We start from the raw sequence: 18,919 nt of genomic DNA, 5'->3' as shown, positions 1-18,919 counted from the left end.
CTAACAAAGTACACTGCTTTACAGTCTTACCCAGAGGTAAACAGAGCGTAGAATGTAGGAGCTACAGGAGCTCAATTAAATCAGCCATTTTATCTTTGTTCAGTGCTGTAACACTGTTGGAATAGTCTTTTTCTGCCCTAAAGTATTTGGATCTCAGAGCAGCAACCAAAACTGATAGATAATATAGCAATGGAACTTTGATTAATAGTTTCCTGCAGTTTACTTAGCTTGCAATTTATAGCACACCATGTTGTGATATATAATGAAAACAAATTATGCTTATTGAGATGATTACAGCCACATCACCCATTACTATTGTCAGCTGTCTAACTGGTACAGTGAAAACAATGTGCAGCGGAGTCTGAACATTGCTGCTACCATATGGAGAAAAAAAGAAATCAACACTTGATCAAACTTCAGCCTCATTTTGTGTTTTTAACAATACACATGAGAAATAATTTATTTTCCTTATTACAGACACAAAAACTTGTGTTGCTTCTGTTAGCCGCACCACAAGAAGCCTAAGTTAATGCACAGAAACTACAGCCTGTTTCACAAGCTTAGTTAGCTATTAGGTTTCTGACCTTCTGGAAATGGTGGTTGAGAAATATTGATCTTCAATTTGCTTTTAGTGCCGGGCAAACTGCTAACTGCAATTACACATATACACATTTTCAATTATCCATGAGTAGGCTACTCAGTGCACACATCCACAAGCACTTAACACACATAGATATTTACACACACACACACACACACACACACACACACACACACACACACACACACACACACACACACACTATTGATTTTAAACCGGAAACCTGGATAAAGAAACCAAAGAAAGACGGCATTACAAGGAGCTTACTATGTTACAAAAGGTGATGGGTGGAATCTGCAAGAACTAGAGACTTACCCTTAAATTGGTATTGCACTTACACCCACACAAATGCAGCAACCAGGAAGGCTATTGTGAAAAAGCAGTACTTGACATGGGCAGCAGCAAAGCAGGTAAAGCCTACTCTAAAGTACTAATGGATTTTTTAGGCCAGGGTCACTGCGGGTCATCAGCAGTGAAGATGAGGGGTCAGGCATTCAATGGAGGTGTTTCAGTTCAGGTCAGACCTTGGCAAACTACTCCACCACTGACACAACTGAGACATTAAAGGGTTTCAGGGTAAAAGAGAAAAACAGAGGACAGATGCCTTAAATGCCTTTATTAATGTCCAATTAAACGCAAGCTTTCATACACCCCTGAGCATTACAGGAACATGTAAATGATGATAAATGGGACTTGTGTAAATGTTTGATAGCGTCTCATTTCCATGAACACTGTACACTTGGCCATATGGCTCAAGGCTTACTGGTTCAAACGTCGTGCCAGCCCACAGGAGCACAAGTTGATACAGCTTACTCTGGTGATTTCATTTGGCTTTCTGCTATCTTAACAAAGGCTCTGCTTGCCTGAACACTGTCGGTTACAAAACTGAATTAAAGCCAAATGATGTTTCTAATGTTATTGTGTAACAATTGTGTCCTAGTTATTAGATAACACATTATAATAAGATACAGAAAATACTGGGTAGTTACCAAGGAACACGTAAGGAACAAACTATTAATTACCAGATAAGTGATTCTGTATAGTAAATAATGAAAAGTTGCTTAAAAACAGACTTAAAAGATGAATGATAGTCAATTTTATTCCTACTGTCAACAAATCTCAAAACCACCATTGATTCTTCTGAGAAGTGTTGTCTGTGCACGTGAAACCTAATGTATCTTAATCCTCTGTGCTATAGAGGGCCGTTAAAACAATTAAAACCACATCAGTGAGTAACACTGGTTTCCCTGGGTGACACGTTCCTTTCGTTACGATCAGCGTGGGCGCTGCAGTTTATTTTTAGGCAATCCCACATACACCGTTCTGCTGCTGGAAATACTCACTAGAGCACCAAATGCCTATTAATCCACGGCTATAACAGTCCCCGACAGACACACTGTTTACTCCTGTCTGAGTAACCTTTGCTAAAAACTACACCGTCCTGCTCTGTTAGGAACTTTTTTAGCTGTAATAATTTTTTTACTTTTTGAATATATTCCTGAACTGTTTTTAAAGATTCACGTCCTCAATAAATTTTGGGACTGCAAGCCACTGACAGAGTTAGGAAGTCAGACAGCATTGACAAAATATAGAATATGGCCAGTCTTATGCTTTCATTAGTAGATCCCAATTAACCTGATGAAGCTGAAGTACTCCTTAATTTCTAAAGACTTAAATATTGTTTGCTATTTTCATGCACACCTTCCTATTACTTAAGATTTACAATCTCTCATCCCACGAAACTGAAAAGCTGAGTCTTAACTGGGAATTCATATTCATTTCTTAATACCTAAACCACATTCTCAAAATACATTTTTTAATCATCTTCAGAGCATTTACATGACGGCGTCATGTTCTATGTTGGTTTAACATACTCGTCACACAACTGCACAGAAGAGGAGAAAGAGAAGGCCCATACCTGACGTCAGTGTTTGTTGCTATAACATTCAGTGACACTGCTGTTAACTCGGGAGTTTGAATAAACTACTCCGTACATGCTTCTAGAAGCTGTGTTTACTTCCATGGCAGCACGGTCAGCTTGAAACAGGCTTCACCCTTACTCAGGACTTAATTGAGAAAATAGTCCTGCAGCAGCCTTCTCCTTTAACACCATGCAGGGGGTACCGTTTTGGGTTCAGAGAGAAGTTAATGGTTCAGAACATCTGTTACGCATTGTGGCCATCATCATTAAGAGACTGTGGGTGGTGGAGCCTCTGCAGTTTGTACGTCTGGAAGGACGTTACCATATGCTGTGGCGTTCTGATGGCGTTGCACTAGTGTCTAACTGCTGGACCATTTTCTCACAGCACGACATAGAAGTGCAGACTGTATATCAATGGAGGATGTTTCACAGTATTTTGTAGAGAGTTTTAAAATTCAAATCTTTTGCTGCACTATGAGAAATGACTGTTTTACTACCATGTGACTGCCTGCCACTGTTTTTCTTACCTTGGGTATGTCGGTTGACTGTGACAGCATCTCTCAGCCAACAGTCAATCAATACTTTCTGCTGTGATGGATGCTTTTCAAAATGACACATATTTACTGCCTGGCTTTATATCATCCCTTATGCCGTACAGCATAGTATCAGGGGTTTCTGGTTGTCATAGGCAACTCTCTGAGGTCTTGTGTATCTATGGTTCATAGGCACACAGAGCAATTTATCACACACTCTTTCACTTGCTTCAGCGGAAAACAATAGACATTGACACTTAATTGCAGCATCAAACACATGTGCCATGTTAAGCCATGAATATGTAGCTAAAAGGAAAAGTTGATGAGAAAATAAAATATGAAAAATACATTTTTTTTCATGGCCATTGGGCATGCTACACTCTGCTGCCCTTTCTGTACTGAAGGAGCGTTTCTTGTACATTTTTATTTTGCCTCTTTTCTGAGCTGGAAAATGTAGCAGCAGATTTGTGTGTGTTTATACAAATATCTTCATATAAATTTTAAGCACTATGCTGCATCATAAAGCTATGACTTGTTACAGCAAGTTCAGTTATGAACATGATGCTATTGTTAATCACATTTAATGTTTACGCTTGTTTGACCTTGATCTATGGCAGTTTTTAAATGTGCTCTCAATAGGGGCAAGATATGAACATGTCTAAATATCCAAAATATGGTGAAGACGTTGCCCCTGAAGATATCATATTTGGACCTGGGGAGGGATGATTTTCAGTCAAAAAAACATGTTTGTTTTGTGATGCTGAGTTTAAAGTGATCACAATCTGACTTATCAGAATCTAGTAAACGATGGCTGTGGAAGACTTTCATTTCCACTGCACCCATGAAGTGGAAATGAAGCAACTTCCAGCATTTCCTTTATATTTGTTTGTATTTAAAAAGAGCTCGGTAAAGGAATTCTTGTGGATACCGCAATTGATTGACTGACTCAGTATTTCTCTGTCTTGCTGCTGTCTAGGTGTGGCAGTGTGGAGGGAGTATGGAAGTCCTGCCATGTGCCAGAGTGGCCCACATCGAGCGCACCAAGAAGCCCTACAACAATGACATAGATTACTACGCCAAGCGCAATGCCCTGCGGGCCGCTGAGGTCTGGATGGATGAATACAAATCCCACGTCTACATGGCATGGAATATTCCCATGAATGTAAGTTTTCCTCCATCTTAGATCACGCTCCTCTTGCCCCCCTCTCTTCCCTTCTCACTTTCTCATTCAGACATGCAGCCGGGTCTCTGGAGACTCTAGTCAATAGAAATTCAAAATTCAGATTTCATCCCACCTGACCTTCACAATGGCAGCAGAGCAAAGGCAATGTGAGGAAGCGGTGGAGTCTGACTCCAAACAGATGAGAGAGGTGCACCAAGTGAACGAGAGGAGCCTCATATCTAATCAGTCTATTTTCATACACATCAGTCCAGCTTAATTGCTTTCAAGGGTCTTTTGAGTTGGGCTTCAAAATAATAAACAGCTACTCCCATTAATAAAGGGTTTAATGTTGAATCCTAATTGCCTCCTCAGCCATGCAGACTGAGATGATTGTCAGTGAAGGACATCAGTGGAAACCTCAGAACACTGTCCAAAACAACACACTGCTGTTCAGAACAAAACAATAAGTGGCTGTGTAGCAGTCACACACAGGTCTGATGCTGCTGACGCCTGCATGTCTAGAAGTTTGGCACAAACATCATTATATGAAAACGCACTAAGTGCAGGTAGGAAGTGCCGACTGGGGAAAGGTTGTAGCCATTGTGTGTGGGTGTGTGTGTGTGTGTGTGCAGTATAGAGGACTTGTTGGGGAGTGGTGAGGGGGGTGCAACTTTGACAAACTAGCCAATCGGGCCACATCCCTTCTCCAGTGTAATTACAAACACAGTGGCATGGCACGTTATTACCCCAGCTGTCCTGTGGTGCAGAGTTATTTTGTGTACAGTACAAAGACCTAACGCTACGATTATTCCATCTACCCCCCTCCCTCGCCTCCCAGCCCGCCCATACACACGATCACAGATTCTTGTTATTGTCTAAGGTCCCCGCTGAGGGCACAATTACTTTGGTGGGGGATGGCTATATGATGCACCACAGTGGCCTGGCCTCAAGTCCAAATACCAAACATCTCACTGAAATTGACTTCATTTATTAGTGGCACTTTCTCCTAACCAAAAAATAAAGAGTGTATTTCCAACTAGAATTCATTATGAACAGATGTTGAGAGCAAGTTTAGCAGCTGGCTGCAGGTTCCAGCAGAGAGGGGGAACTGATGAGAAAGCTTGGCCTGGGAACACTGTGTGTGTGTGTGTGTGTGTGTGTGTGTGTGTGTGTGTGTGTGTGTGTGTGTGTGTGCGCGCGTGTCTGTGTGCGTCTGTGTCTGTGTGTGTGTGTCTGTGCATGTGTGTGTGCGCGCTTTTACATCATTGTCTATATGAAGGCACATATTGTATATTTGCATATCCATGCACAAACTGTGTGTGTGTGTCAGGATCAGGCTTCTGTGCCAGGCAGTGCAGCTATTAGGCATTCCCCCAATCAATTTGGGAAGCCACCTCCATAATGCAGGCAGGGCCGTGAGGGCTCATAATTAAGCAGCTGATTAGAGTTTGCTCAGCACAGATCATGTCTAATGAAAGAACAATGATGGTCCCACATGACAGGCACATCTATCCATCTCTTAACTAAATGCTTGTTGTGTCCTCAACACTCTTGCGTCTTCCGTTTCTGCAGAAGCTCGCACTCTCTTAACGTTCTTAAGTAAATTGCCCGCTGGATAAGAAGTTTTTTTCGTCTTTGTTTTGTACCACTTGCTAACAGAACCCGGGGGTTGATTTCGGGGATGTCTCAGAGCGCTTGGCCTTAAGGAAGAGGCTGCAGTGTCGGAGTTTCCGCTGGTACCTTGAGCACGTCTACCCAGAGATGCGGATCTACAACAACACCATCACATATGGCGAGGTGAGAAAGATACTTGCTAACAGGATTACTAGAAATACTCTGCATGCTAATTTTGCTATATCATCATCTGTAATTCTATTACAGAGCTGTGGTTTGAATAGGATGCATAGAGAGAAAGCTAATTTGATTCCATAGATGATAAATGCAGAAAATGAGTCAGTGAGAACTTATTAATTAATTTGTGAGCTGTGCTTTATCAGGATCTTTTCAATGTCTGGTGTCTTTATTGAGAAACCTTTGTCTGACAGAGACGTCAGCAGCTAGTTGATGTCTACTTTATTTTGCTGCTATGAGCAGATGTGGAGGCTCATACCCTCCACAACTTTAAAGAAAAATAAATATGAATTCATTGTAACCAGTCTAAGCTAAAGGTATCCCGTAGAGATGCATCGATCGATCAGCTGGTGATCGGAAAAAGACAGTTTTCTGTGTGATCAGCTACGATTGGTGACCGGCCGATCAGTCTCAGATATCCGATTCTGTGCCGGTCAAACTTACACTCATTTGCCACACGATGGTTCAAGTCTTGCACACAACAGCACTGCTTGACACACATACACACACACACACAACATGCCGTCAGCGTGGAAGCTCTTAACCGTGAGTGAGGAAGACGCAAAGCTTGCAATTTGTAACACCTGTAAGGCCAAAGTAAGCCGTGGAGGAAGACATTCAGAACAACAAACTTCATCAGATGTTTGAAACACCATCACCCTCGTTCAACTTCAAGAAGATAGCAAAGGCAAAGCGGCTAAAACTAGCGCCACACCACTTACCTCCCCTGTACATGAGGACTACCTCGCTGACTGCTGCAGCTCACATGCATTTGTGTCCACACCTCCACATTGCTGCTGTGCCTTGGATTATGGCCATCAATTATAATAATAATAATCATCCATCGATGATGAGCAGTCTGAAAAGTGATAAGTAACCAGACAGCAGCTATATGATGTTTGACAGAGAGAGGGCCCTTCACTTAGTTATTTAATAGTTATTAGTCACAGTTTTATTATGAACAGATGTTTTTTTCTTTTTCCCATTAAATAAAAGTTTCAAAATGTTGATGTAGTTGTCCATTATAGTTCTTAGAAAGCAAATCAGTATCGGCCAATATCAGAATTGGGAGGTCATACTCTTAAAAAAATCGGAAATCGGAATTTGCCAAGAAAAATGCTATTGGTGCTGGTAATCTCTAGTATTGCGTTGCTATAGCAATGCAGCATCATCACACAGGATTAGATGCAATTTCCTCATAATGAGTTTTAATTAAGCACTTATTAGTTTTCCTATCGAACTTGATTGTTTTGGGCTTGGCTGTGCACTCGGCACAGTGAGGGAAGAAAACAGGATTATGACACTGAAGAATTGAACACACTCCAGAGTCAGACACTCTTTTCAGGTTTGCTGAAGTGCACCATTTTTCCTCATATCAATTTCAACAATGAAAAACAGAGGAAAATCAATATGCTATCCAAGTGCAATGTCAGAATACATCAAAATTAACCTCTAGATTCATCAATGCTCTGTGAATTTACTCCCTCCTTTGTTTCTCCTGCCGCCTGTTTTGGCTCTTGCACCCAACTAATGGATTCCTTGGAGCGGCAGCCACTTAAGTGGCACTATTTCAGATCTGTCGACAAGCTGGGAAACACTTACCTTGTGTTGCCACACAGCTGCCGCAGCAGAAGTGAGTCTCATCTGTCACTGAAGATCAGTGCCATGCTCGGCCATGCTGACCAGACCAGCCGAGTGGAACCTTCCCTGACAACAGCACATGATAGATATGTCACAACCTGGAAATTAAGCCGTATGCATTCAAATCACACAGAGCCGGAGCTCATGCTCAGTGCACACCACCATCTGGAGGCCTGGAGGAGAGAGAGAGACAGAACTGGGACTGGTCACTGCATAATGATATCCTATCATGGCCTGGCCGTGACTTTGAGATGATATAAGACTCTGCTGTGTGAACAGGCCACAGTGGATCTGGTAGACAGGAGGCAGTGTAACATGCACAGGCACTCAGGAATAAAATGGTCAGATTCAAGAGACTAGAGAAATGCTAAATAAACAATTGGCAATTTTTCTTTCTATTTCAATTCTGTGGCAAATGTAACCACAGCAGCCAGTAACAAGGAAGTAATTTTTGAGTAGTGGTGGGAAACTGCTCCAACAAAAAGGGTTTGACTTTTGCATTTATTTCTGATTGTCTGTTTTCATGTAGAAATATTTGAATTGAATAGCTTCCCCTAGCTTTCTGACTGGAGTGATCGTCATGGGACTGCTTTTCATTGTATTGGTCATGGTAATTGATTGTTTTTCTTGTGAGTGAGCCACTGTTTTACCGAATTGACGTTGATAAAGTTACATTGAAATGACATAACATTGAAATTAAAATGCTCCTAGAAAGCATAGTCCTTATGGCCATGCACAGACCTGAGCCTTTCCCTTCCTCATTTAAGTAACTGTATCTCTGTGTTGTCTTTCAGGTGAGGAACAGCAAGGCCAGTGGCTACTGCCTGGACCAGGGCTCTGAGGACGACGACAAAGCTATCCTCTACCCCTGCCACGGCATGTCCTCCCAGGTTAGACCACACTTCTGGACCGTTTGTGTGTTTATGTTCATTACTGTGTTCATGCCAATCAGTCAATAATGAAATTAATTAAGCTGTCAGTCAGTCAATGTAGCGCTGATTCTTCCAAAATAACACTACATGTGTAATTTTTAATATTTGTTTTTTTTATACTTGCCGTCCCGTTAAATATAAACACTCTTCTTTCATGCACATCTCAGTTGAAGCTTTTAACAGAACAGCTGAGACACACCCAAGACATAACACGATACACCAAATGACCAGTGAAGTTGTTCAAATAAACTGCAAATACAGTGGATTAGAGGTCAGGAGGTACATGCTGTAAATGGAAATAAGTGTGAGGGTAGATTCAATCAGGACTCATATTCTACGTAAAAAGGTTTTCTGGAGGTCAATTTCCACAGATTTATGTCAGTATGGAGAACTAGCAAGATGGATTTAATAGGCCCTGCATATGTGCAAGTTTTCAAAGTTGAATGTTGCTTTCACTAGCAGCATGCTGCTCAGTCCACGCATAGACTTGCAATTGGCTTCTTCAGTTTCACCCCAGGCAGCAACACATCAACGTTGCCGCCATATTGGACCAGTCAAGACTGCCCTTTGAACATATGGAAGAGCTGCATTTTGTCTGGATAACTATAACATTTAAACATTTCTCAACCAAGAATCATTAAGCAACAGCTACAGCCTCAGCTAACATGTTAAGCTAACTAGCATGCTAACAGTATACTGCCTAAAACAGACAGAAACTGGAGGAGGTTCAGGTGGATAATAATCAAACATGGTCATTACACACCACAACATGACACTTCCTCTAAACCTGTGTGGGTGTAACCTGTGTGTAGGAGCAAATAAAGGAGAGAAATAGCATACAAGATGAAGATAGACAGATGTATGCAATGTGGCCTTCTGTAGTCAAAGGTGAAGTTGTCAATTTAATTTAATTCAGAGAACCTGAACAGACTGTAGTGAATAATGCTTTGGGAAGAAAATACATGCTATAAACTCATCTTTTTTTTCCATTCAGAGAGAAACATGTCAAGGTGGCCCCTTGCTTCCTGTCTTGATTAAGTAGCACTACTGCAGACAATAAAGATTCAAAACAGATTCAGGGTATTAGAGTTGGAGAATATGAGATTGTAAATGTGCTTCCATAATTCGTTAACACTTATTTAGAAATGTGAAAGCATCAATCAACATGCTCAGTTACGGCGCTAATAAATACTATAGTATAGTATCTGCACTATATGTTAAATGAACGAAACCATGACTTATATAATATCTTTAAATATAAAGTGATAACCTCAGTGGATCATATAAACAGATATGAATGTGTGTGTCTTACCATATTATTTCAGTGGTTAAAAACATATTCGAAAAATGAATCACTTGATGATAATCTAATTCCTCAAATCAGACTGAGCCACAGAATCATGGGAGGTTAAATTGAAGAGTCACACATTGATTTTGTTAGTAAAATAATCACCACATCTATTGTTATGATTGGGAAAGTAAGTTTTTTTGTTGTCAAGTGTATCCTCACTTCTCATGCTGCAACTTAGTGTGAGCCAGCATGTTTTTCACATCTCTTCATAAACGTTTGCTGCTCCAGAAATCACACCCACTTAAATCCTTCCATCCCATCAGTTCTTTATTTTCAACTTCTTACAATTTATGATATTTAATTTTTCCAATTATAAAAATGTATACACAGTACAACATGCAGTTAAACAAGGGAAATCTTCAAGATCATTTCTACTAATTATCACTCTTATTCATCCATTCAGTCGTCTAATCTCCGTCTCATGAGCAGAGGTCAATTTTAACATGAAAAGGGGAATCCTAACTTGTGGAAGTCTTTTTCTCATGCAGTTAAAATTAGACTGTTCTTAAAGTCTCGAAGCAAATGTTTTAAAAAATACTTGAAACTACATTTTTAAGACTTGTTTTTTATTACATAACACGTATATATAGACATAGTTTGAATTTGTTTATTGGCAGAAGTAATCAGTGAGCCTTTTTATATTCTCTCATCTCCCTGCACATTCATTTTTCTTTATTTGTATGTTTGATTTCAGACATGTCTGAAGACTTCAAAACAAAGATTCCTTTAGAGAATTCATATAAATGAGTGGAACTAGCCATGGATATATTGTTTTAAAATGGAGAGAATGTAAATCTCAAATAATACAGTATATTTTACAGAATTGGCAATTTGGCATAACAATGAACCATATCTTTGCAGGGCTTCATGTTTACTTTACATATATATAAATGTTTATACTGGCTTAATAATACTCAGATGCTGATTTGACTGTACTACAAGGTAAAAATGAGCCAGGTGATCTGCAATGACTCTATTTGAGCTGCTCAGTATGAAACACTGGGAAACTGGGGCACTCCAGGTGAGAGTGCATGTAATTATGTGAACACACAGCTGATGCTGCTGAAAAAAGAAGGTGCACTCAGTATAACCTTTACTTGAATAGATACCAGGACACTGTGGGTAGGAGCCTGTTGTTCTGTTTTTGTGCAGAGAAACAAAAGACAATCCCAAAGACAAATCATGCAAATGCTATTCATGCATCATTTTTTCTCTTACATTAGCAGCCTTTCCTAACTGCTACTTTTGCTGGTGACATCTTCATTATCCGTCATATGACGGTGTATTATAGGGACACCAGACTCACTGGTCTCTCTTTTCTCCTCTAGTGAAAGCTTAGTGGAGTCCAGTAATGTAAAGCTTCACTGACTCTTTTAATCCTGATCCCCAGGGGAAATAAACAAATGGAGATTAATTTTGTGCCTTTGTATCATTAGATTACAGTGATGGCCGACATTACTGTGAGCGGGCCGAATTCAATTTCATGGGATGCTGTGATTTTGCATTCCTTTTTACCATTGCTCCTTTTACTTATGAAAAAATGTAATTGACCAGAATAAATCTTTATTGTGCTTCTGAGGAATGAGTCTCTTTCTGCCGGCTCTCCCAGTGGAAATCTAAATCACAGATAATGTCTCACCTTTGTCCAATAATATAATGCAGTGAAAGCATGGAAGGAGGAACTACGAAGCTGCATCATTGCTCTAGTCATATATACACACACACACACACACACACACACACATACACATAAACAGGGCAGTAGTCTGTTAAAGTAATAATCCATCTTTTTCCATGGTTCTTGTATGTGCAGCAGTGCAAAGTGCAAATGGTCCTGGGTGAAGGTGAATATAGATCAGAGGGTGTGATGATTAATAAATACATTCACAGCCAGTAGCATTACTGGTCTCTGAAACGGCTGTGCCAATCACAACGAAGCATGAAGTCTGAAGCATGAAGTCAGTAGCTCAACAAATGGAAAGATGCTTCTTCAGGAAACTGTGCTGCTGTCTGGATGCTGAACACAGCACCACAGATCTGCAGCCAAAGGCTGGTGGTTTTAGTACAACAGCAGTAGAAACAAATTATAAAAAAGAAAAATAGTTCAATGAGGGTGTTTATTATTCAACAATATCATAATTGTACTGTATCTCATGTCGTAAACAGTTCATCATCAATAATAAATAATGTGACAAAACAAAAAAACAAAATTGAAATCTCCCACAGAAACAGGCAGAATACCAAGTTTCAGCCATCCTCTTTGATTGTGCATTAATGTGTGTGATTTTATTTTGCAGCAGAATTATGTCATTTGCATGTGGTTGAAGTAAACTTAGTGGCTGGTGCGTGATGGCACTGAGCTCTGGTGTGGCACTTCTCACAAATTTATCAGCATAAGTGTCCTGCTGCTTTCAGACGGCTGCAGGGATTTAATGAACTGAAGGAAAAACTTTTCATACAGCATAAGGCAGCTGTGGAAAACAGATAGCAAGAGAATGGCCATCAAAATAATTTATAGAGTGACGGTCCCGATGGCCGAGTGGTTATGGCACGTACTATGTGGGCATAATGAGCCCTGAGCAGCAGGTTCCTGGTACGACTCCCAGGGGCCGGACCCTTTATTTCTTGTCTCTCCCCAACACTCTCTCCCGTATTTCCTGTCTTCTTGTCTGTTTAAATTTTAAGCACTATTATTGCATTTGTTTCAAGTATTTGCTTTGTTGTTGTTAACAAAATCACAAGTTTGTGAGATGAACAAGGAAGACATTTTTACCAAATGACCAATAACTGCCTGAGCACTGGTTGTTGCACCACCACGTTCCCTCTTACAAGGAATCCCAGCTATGTGATGTGCATGGTGCTGATGGACACCCTCTTCACCAGTTATGCTCAGGGGCCTCTTAAGTCTCCCCTATATAAGATTGTGATGAGGTTGGAAGCTCACTCAGATTCCCATGCTACATTGTACTATAGTCACATGCTGTACCTCCAGAGCTGAGGCCCCAAGCCGAGCCCTTCTTAAAACGTTTGTTATAATCTGTGGCAAAAACTGAACTTCCTGGTGGTGCAAGGAACTAGAAAGGTAGAAATGTGAAGATTACAACCCAGTGCAATGGGCAAACACTCCATATTATATTTACATTGTCACAGCATCGCACCATTAATGAGCTAATTAAGAAACAAGTGATTAGCTTGACCTCCAAAGTGGCTGCAAAACTTTTACGATGGCAGGAAGGCAATGGAGCGTCTAATGTTGCAGCATGAGTCACAGGTTAATTGGCTTGGCAGAATCATTTCCTTGCCTTAATTATTTCTTATGGTCCCATTTTAAATGTATTAGTGTATGAAAGGCTGCCAGACTGAACTGTAAACAGGTATTAGTGGGGATTATCAGGGTTTTCCTTGTGCCCAGTCACAGTTTACACCACGGATAAATCTGCTTACAGAGATATAACCCCAAGAGACCCAAGACAGCAGTACAAAATTCTATGAAGGTTTCTTAATCAAACCATGACGACCTTTAGGCTTCTACCTTGAGAAAACTAGCACAAGTTCACTGCGTTACATGTCTTGCATTATAGTCTGAGAGTTTGAAATGTGTTATATAGATGTCTGCCATTCCTTAGTGCAAAGAATGATCCTCACCAGCATCCTCATGGGCAGCCCAACCTGCTCCAGTGAACCTTGAGTGACACAGAAAGTGGCACTTCATTGTTTTCCTATTTGTTCCGAGTGGTTCTTTAGGGCAGAACATTGGATTACAAACCCCCTGCATTCTCTCTCCTCACAAGGAGCAGCACCCACACAGGCCACTTACCGCAGGTTTAGTTTCTCCATCCGTGCTCCAAAACCCTCCACTCAGACAAAGTTATATCAGTGTGGAGAGAGTTTTGCATGCTGAAATTGATTTACAAAGGTACTTGAACAGGGCTTATTTGTATATCAATATACCACAAGAGCAGATTTTCATACTACTTCATATTACATTTGAAGCTTTAAGAGATTGATGATAGTCACAAGGGCCTGCTTTTACAGTGGGGTTAATCCAGAAACCTGTTCCTAAAGACTGGAAAACAATCACACTGGGACAGAAAACGATGCAGCATATTTTCATCAATAAAGCACTGGAGGGCACATTGTTCATAACAGTCTGGATTCAAAGGCATTCTGTTGCATTGATTCTGTCCAGGACTGGAGAATAACATAACATACCTACCCTGAGATTCAGGACAGTCATGTGCTGTATGTGTGCTCCCCCTCAAAGCAGGCATACTGTCATATTGAAGACCTCCCTATCTTTGCCATCTAATTTTTCAGAGGGGATCACTCCCATAAATAACCAATGCTATCTCTAATGTATCCTTACGTAAGAGATACGTATCGTCACAGAGCCTTTCATGTGCAGGATTAAACAGCGAGGGATCAAGTTTAGGTTTGGGGAAATGCTGTGTTATTAATCAGCTGCACACTGTGGTTTCCATGCAGTGTTTTATACTGACATATTCTACAAAACAACACAGAAACACAGTCTTGTTTTTTGAATGTAGGACATTTTTCTCAATCTGACTTTTTTCGCATCTGCTTTACCATATTAATATTATTAATGCTACCAGCTTGTTAATTCGCAGTTACTATAGAATACACTTAAAAACCAGGCAAAACTGCAGTAACTACACCCTGGTTTAGTAAGCAGTGGACTCTGGGAGGCTCCATTCAGAGAAACAGCCAATGAGAAAGCTAAAGCAAAAGAGCAAAGTAAAAGCTAGCTGGTGATATAGCCACAGCTAGCTAGATTCAGTTATTTTTTCCTTGCTTTTAAATAAAACATTTTGATGTACTGCCATCCTGTAGATAACGAGGCAGCATCTAAATCCAATCAGTGTGGATTTAATATAAACACTCAGAGGGAAACAAGTTTAACTATATAATTATAGCAGCTCAATAGCTGTCATCTTAGCTTCTGAATATGCTGTGATTACACTATGTTTAAATCACACATTTAAACGTATTGTATTATAAATTATTTTTTCACAATGATTTCAGTATTAATATTAATATTAATGGAAGACACAGACACTGATACATAAAAGATGAAGATATTGGCTTTAATAATCAAAATAAAGTTCATTTTTATGACCAAACTAATTTAAATGGTCAATAAAGCTGAAAGAACATGTTTTGTTGAGACAGGTAGATACAAGGTAGGACTTCCCCTTGTATTCTGGGAACATTATCTGAAGGCAGAGTACAGCACTGTATCCTCATCCTCTGTGTATTATCCTATAATGAAAGCATCACAACCTTTTCTGTTTGCCAAAGCTTTAAAAAACTTTTCTTGCTCTCTGCCTCTGTAGTTACTGCAGTCTGTCTGAACAGCATCACTGCACAATGACTTCAGTTGTCACACAGTAGCACATTTACAGCTTGTGGTTCCCGCTGATACTGAGGTGCTCTCTAAAAAGTCGAGTATTTGTTTTTCAAAGCTGATGATTGCTGCTACAGTACTTGAGTCCGGCAGTGTAACACATTGGTTATCTCCGTGTTGCAGCTGGCCCGCTACTCTACTGAGGGGCTTCTCCAGCTAGGACCCCTGGGGTCGACCACCTTCCTGCCTGACACAAAATGTCTGGTTGACGATGGCAGAGGACGAACTCCCAGTCTGAAAAAATGCGATGCAGTTTCAAGGATTTCCCAGAGACTTTGGGACTTTACACAGGTAAAAAAGGAAACACACGATCTGCTCTTTTCATGACGATCTTAGACACTGTGACACTTCAAACACACCAAATGTAGAGAAAGCTAAAATAAGAGAGTGACACAAATGTTACTGAATGTCTAATAACTGTTATTGATGCCATATTCTGTGAACAACTCTCAGTGTTGCAACCATCTGTTTCCCCTCAAGGTTATTGCATGAATTCAGTCATATTTCCATGTGTTGTTGTTGCAGAATGGTCCAATCATCAGCAGGGACACTGGTCGATGCTTGGAGGTAGAAATGTCCAAAGATGCCAACTTTGGCCTTCGTCTGGTGGTCCAGAGATGCTCTGGTCAGAAGTGGATGATACGAAACTGGATTAAGCATCCCAGGCACTGAAGCCAGAGAACAACCTCTGAGACAGTTTGGGCACTGTTTCAAGTGGAATTTGGGTCTCCAACTGTGGACAGTTCAGAGAGGAGCAGGGACTGCTGGTGCTAGTGTGTGGTATTTCACACTCAAGACTGCACTGCACACCGAGCTACCCTCAGGCCACAGAGCTTCCAACACTGAGTGTTAAAGAAGAATATGATCAATTCGTGTGTTCCACTGAGCTGTGTGCGCTGTTTGAAATGGCCCACATTTCTGACATTCAGCTACATGTATAGAACAGTGTAACAAGACACCTGAGTGCTGCCCCCGAAAGTGGTTCAACATCCCAGTAATTCTTTTATTTTTACTGTAAAACTAGAGATGAGAGAGAGGGCGTGCGTGGGTGTGTCTTTTGTTTTCTTTTTCTGAGTGCATCTGACCAAATCAGAAGATATAATTGTCGTCAATTGTCACATCAAAGTGATTATTTTGGGCTGTGATGTGGAAAATTGCTTCGGACATATTGTGCTGCCTTGGCAAGTCATGTAATAGGCTTCAAAGGGACGGCCCATCATCTGATCGGGAGGCATTTCACCTGCACTCATACAAACCACGACAGTTCTTTGTTTCTTTGGACTGTATTGCTCACTGTGGACAGGAGCAATCATGTGCCTTTTTTCTCGTTTTTCTGCTTCATCTGACCAGGGAATGTCAGTCCCAAAAGCATGTACAAAATTATTTGAAAGTTATTAATATATAAAACAATGTATAAATCAGTCTAATGATAGTAATATATTGTAAAAAGTGAAAATTGATATCCGTCCTCTGATAACAATTAGGATAATAAAATCATTTTTATGATGACTTGACTCTCTTTCACTTTCACTTCTTTCTCTTTCGCAGAGTTGACACCACTTCAGTCGTCAGTTCAGAGAGTTAAGTGTCAAATGTTGTCATCCTGAATGTACTTGACTGTGTGTTACATAAAAACTACACATTTTCTTTTGTACTATTGTAAAGCCAGCTGCTAACAACACCAGTACAATTGCCTGTCTTTTGTTGTGCCTGCACTTACAACCACCTCAAGCCTCCATCTGGTTTCTGGCCCTGTGCACTGTAATTGTTCTAACCGCCCACTGGATAACAGTTCTTCAGAAAGCTCTGAAAGCTTTCCAATTATTATACTCAGAAAGAAACTTTTTCACTTGTTTAGTTTTTCTCAAAAATGTGACCGAATTGGAAGAATGACTTGGCTGAAAATGTCTTGACATACTTTAAACCTGAGTTTCAAAACATGTTTGAGAGACACCCACTATCTTTTTTTAAGTGTGTAGCCAGCCCAGGGTTATGTTAGTGCCAAAAAAACCAACAACAACAAAATAGTCTGATCCTCATACATATAGGACTAACTAGCTCCGCACTGCAGTAGAGCAATGCTGTGGATGGATGAGAATACAGCCTGAGCCTCAGTCATTGCACAATGTCATGTACAGTGTGTTTCCCTCCAGTACATATTTAGGTCCCGTTTTACAGGATTCTCATTTTAAATGATTCAGATGAAAGATTAAAAGTCAGCCAGAGGTGATGTTTTCAAACTATTCATGGAAGCTAACATTAATGCTTCATTGCAGTGTTGTTCCACCGTATAGTACCGCCTCAACTCTACACACTTTTGGTACCAATCACTTCTTTTTCCTCTGCAGATCTTACCCCCTCCATGTGCCGTTGTTACCATAGCGATGAAACACAAAGCTATCATGACATAATGCAACAGACACATTGAAAGTGGAGGATATCAAAGGGATACAAAACAGAAACGTCTGCACCTCCTCAGTTGACCACAGCCTGGTTTTGTGGGTTGCCGTATTAAAAGTACAGTACAATAACTAACAGAAGTGTAACAGGCTACAGTGAGCTGCGTACAGCACTTGGCTGTTTAAAATGGTGGGTTTGTTCAAAACGTCCCGTCTCACACTAATCTGAAATTATGGACCTGTTGTTTCACAAAAATTACAAGAATGTCAAGTGTTAGATCTGCCGCCGTTATCTTTGTAAACTGCATGTGTGTCATGTGAGAACGGAAAGCTTGGGAAAAGTAGTAACAATATCGTTAATGGCTCAGTTACATCAAGTGTTTCAGTAAGCCATGACAGTGAACCAGACTGCATCATACCAGGACCCAGGAAGCTACAGTGCCTTGCAAAAGGATTTGGGGTTTTTCCTGTTTTGTTGCATTACAACCTGGAATTAAAATGGATATTTATTTGGATTTTATGTAATGGACCTCACATAATTGTCCAAATATTTGAAGTGGAATGAAAAAAATACCTTATTTAAAAACAAAGAAAAACTGAAAAGTTGTGATTGTATATTAATTGAACCCCTGAAGAAGATCTGGTCCAACAAATTAACTTCAGAAGTCATATAATTAGCTAATTAAGGTCCCCCTGTGTGCAATCAAAGTGTCACATGGTCTGTCACATGACAATCGTTGTTCTGAGTCTCCAACACCGCTGAGAAAAAGCAACATGAAGACCAAGGAGCTCTCCAAACAGGTCAGACACAGTTGTGGAGAAATATAGATCACAGTTGGCTGAACATCCCACGGAGCACTATTAAATCCATTAGAACAAACTGACAAAATTCACAGACAAGCCAACAAGGGCATTAATAAGATTCAACAGAGACAGCAAAGAGAACACTGAAGCAGCTGCAAAGATCCTCAGCGGAGAAGGCAGTATTTGTCCTTGGGATCACTTAAGCCTTTAGGGAACAGTGACCAAGAAATAAAAGCCATTGCTTAAAGAAAAAAATAAGAAAACACATTTGGAGTTTGCCAGTCAGCATGTGGCAGACT

General features: G+C 40.4%; 1 protein-coding gene across 1 annotated transcript in view; it reads left to right on the top strand.

Annotated features, from left to right (window-relative positions):
* Positions 1–16,977, top strand: part of galnt9 (polypeptide N-acetylgalactosaminyltransferase 9) — an 84,426-nt gene extending 67,449 nt beyond the window's left edge. The window contains exons 7-11 of the mRNA XM_023393857.2: positions 4,032–4,217; positions 5,877–6,014; positions 8,504–8,599; positions 15,541–15,708; positions 15,943–16,977. Of these exons, the coding sequence (XP_023249625.1) occupies positions 4,032–4,217; positions 5,877–6,014; positions 8,504–8,599; positions 15,541–15,708; positions 15,943–16,089 (735 nt within the window). The 3' untranslated portion in view covers positions 16,090–16,977. The remainder of the gene's footprint in view (positions 1–4,031; positions 4,218–5,876; positions 6,015–8,503; positions 8,600–15,540; positions 15,709–15,942) is intronic.
* The last annotated feature ends 1,942 nt before the right edge of the window (positions 16,978–18,919 follow it).

This window comes from Seriola lalandi, unplaced genomic scaffold (assembly GCF_002814215.2).
Source record: "Seriola lalandi dorsalis isolate HSWRI2012SDOR001 ecotype SW California unplaced genomic scaffold, Sedor1 jcf7180002054945, whole genome shotgun sequence".
NCBI classification, from domain to species: Eukaryota; Metazoa; Chordata; class Actinopteri; order Carangiformes; family Carangidae; genus Seriola; species Seriola lalandi.
Note: the sequence above shows the minus strand (reverse complement) of the source record. Positions and strands in the feature narration are given on the sequence as shown.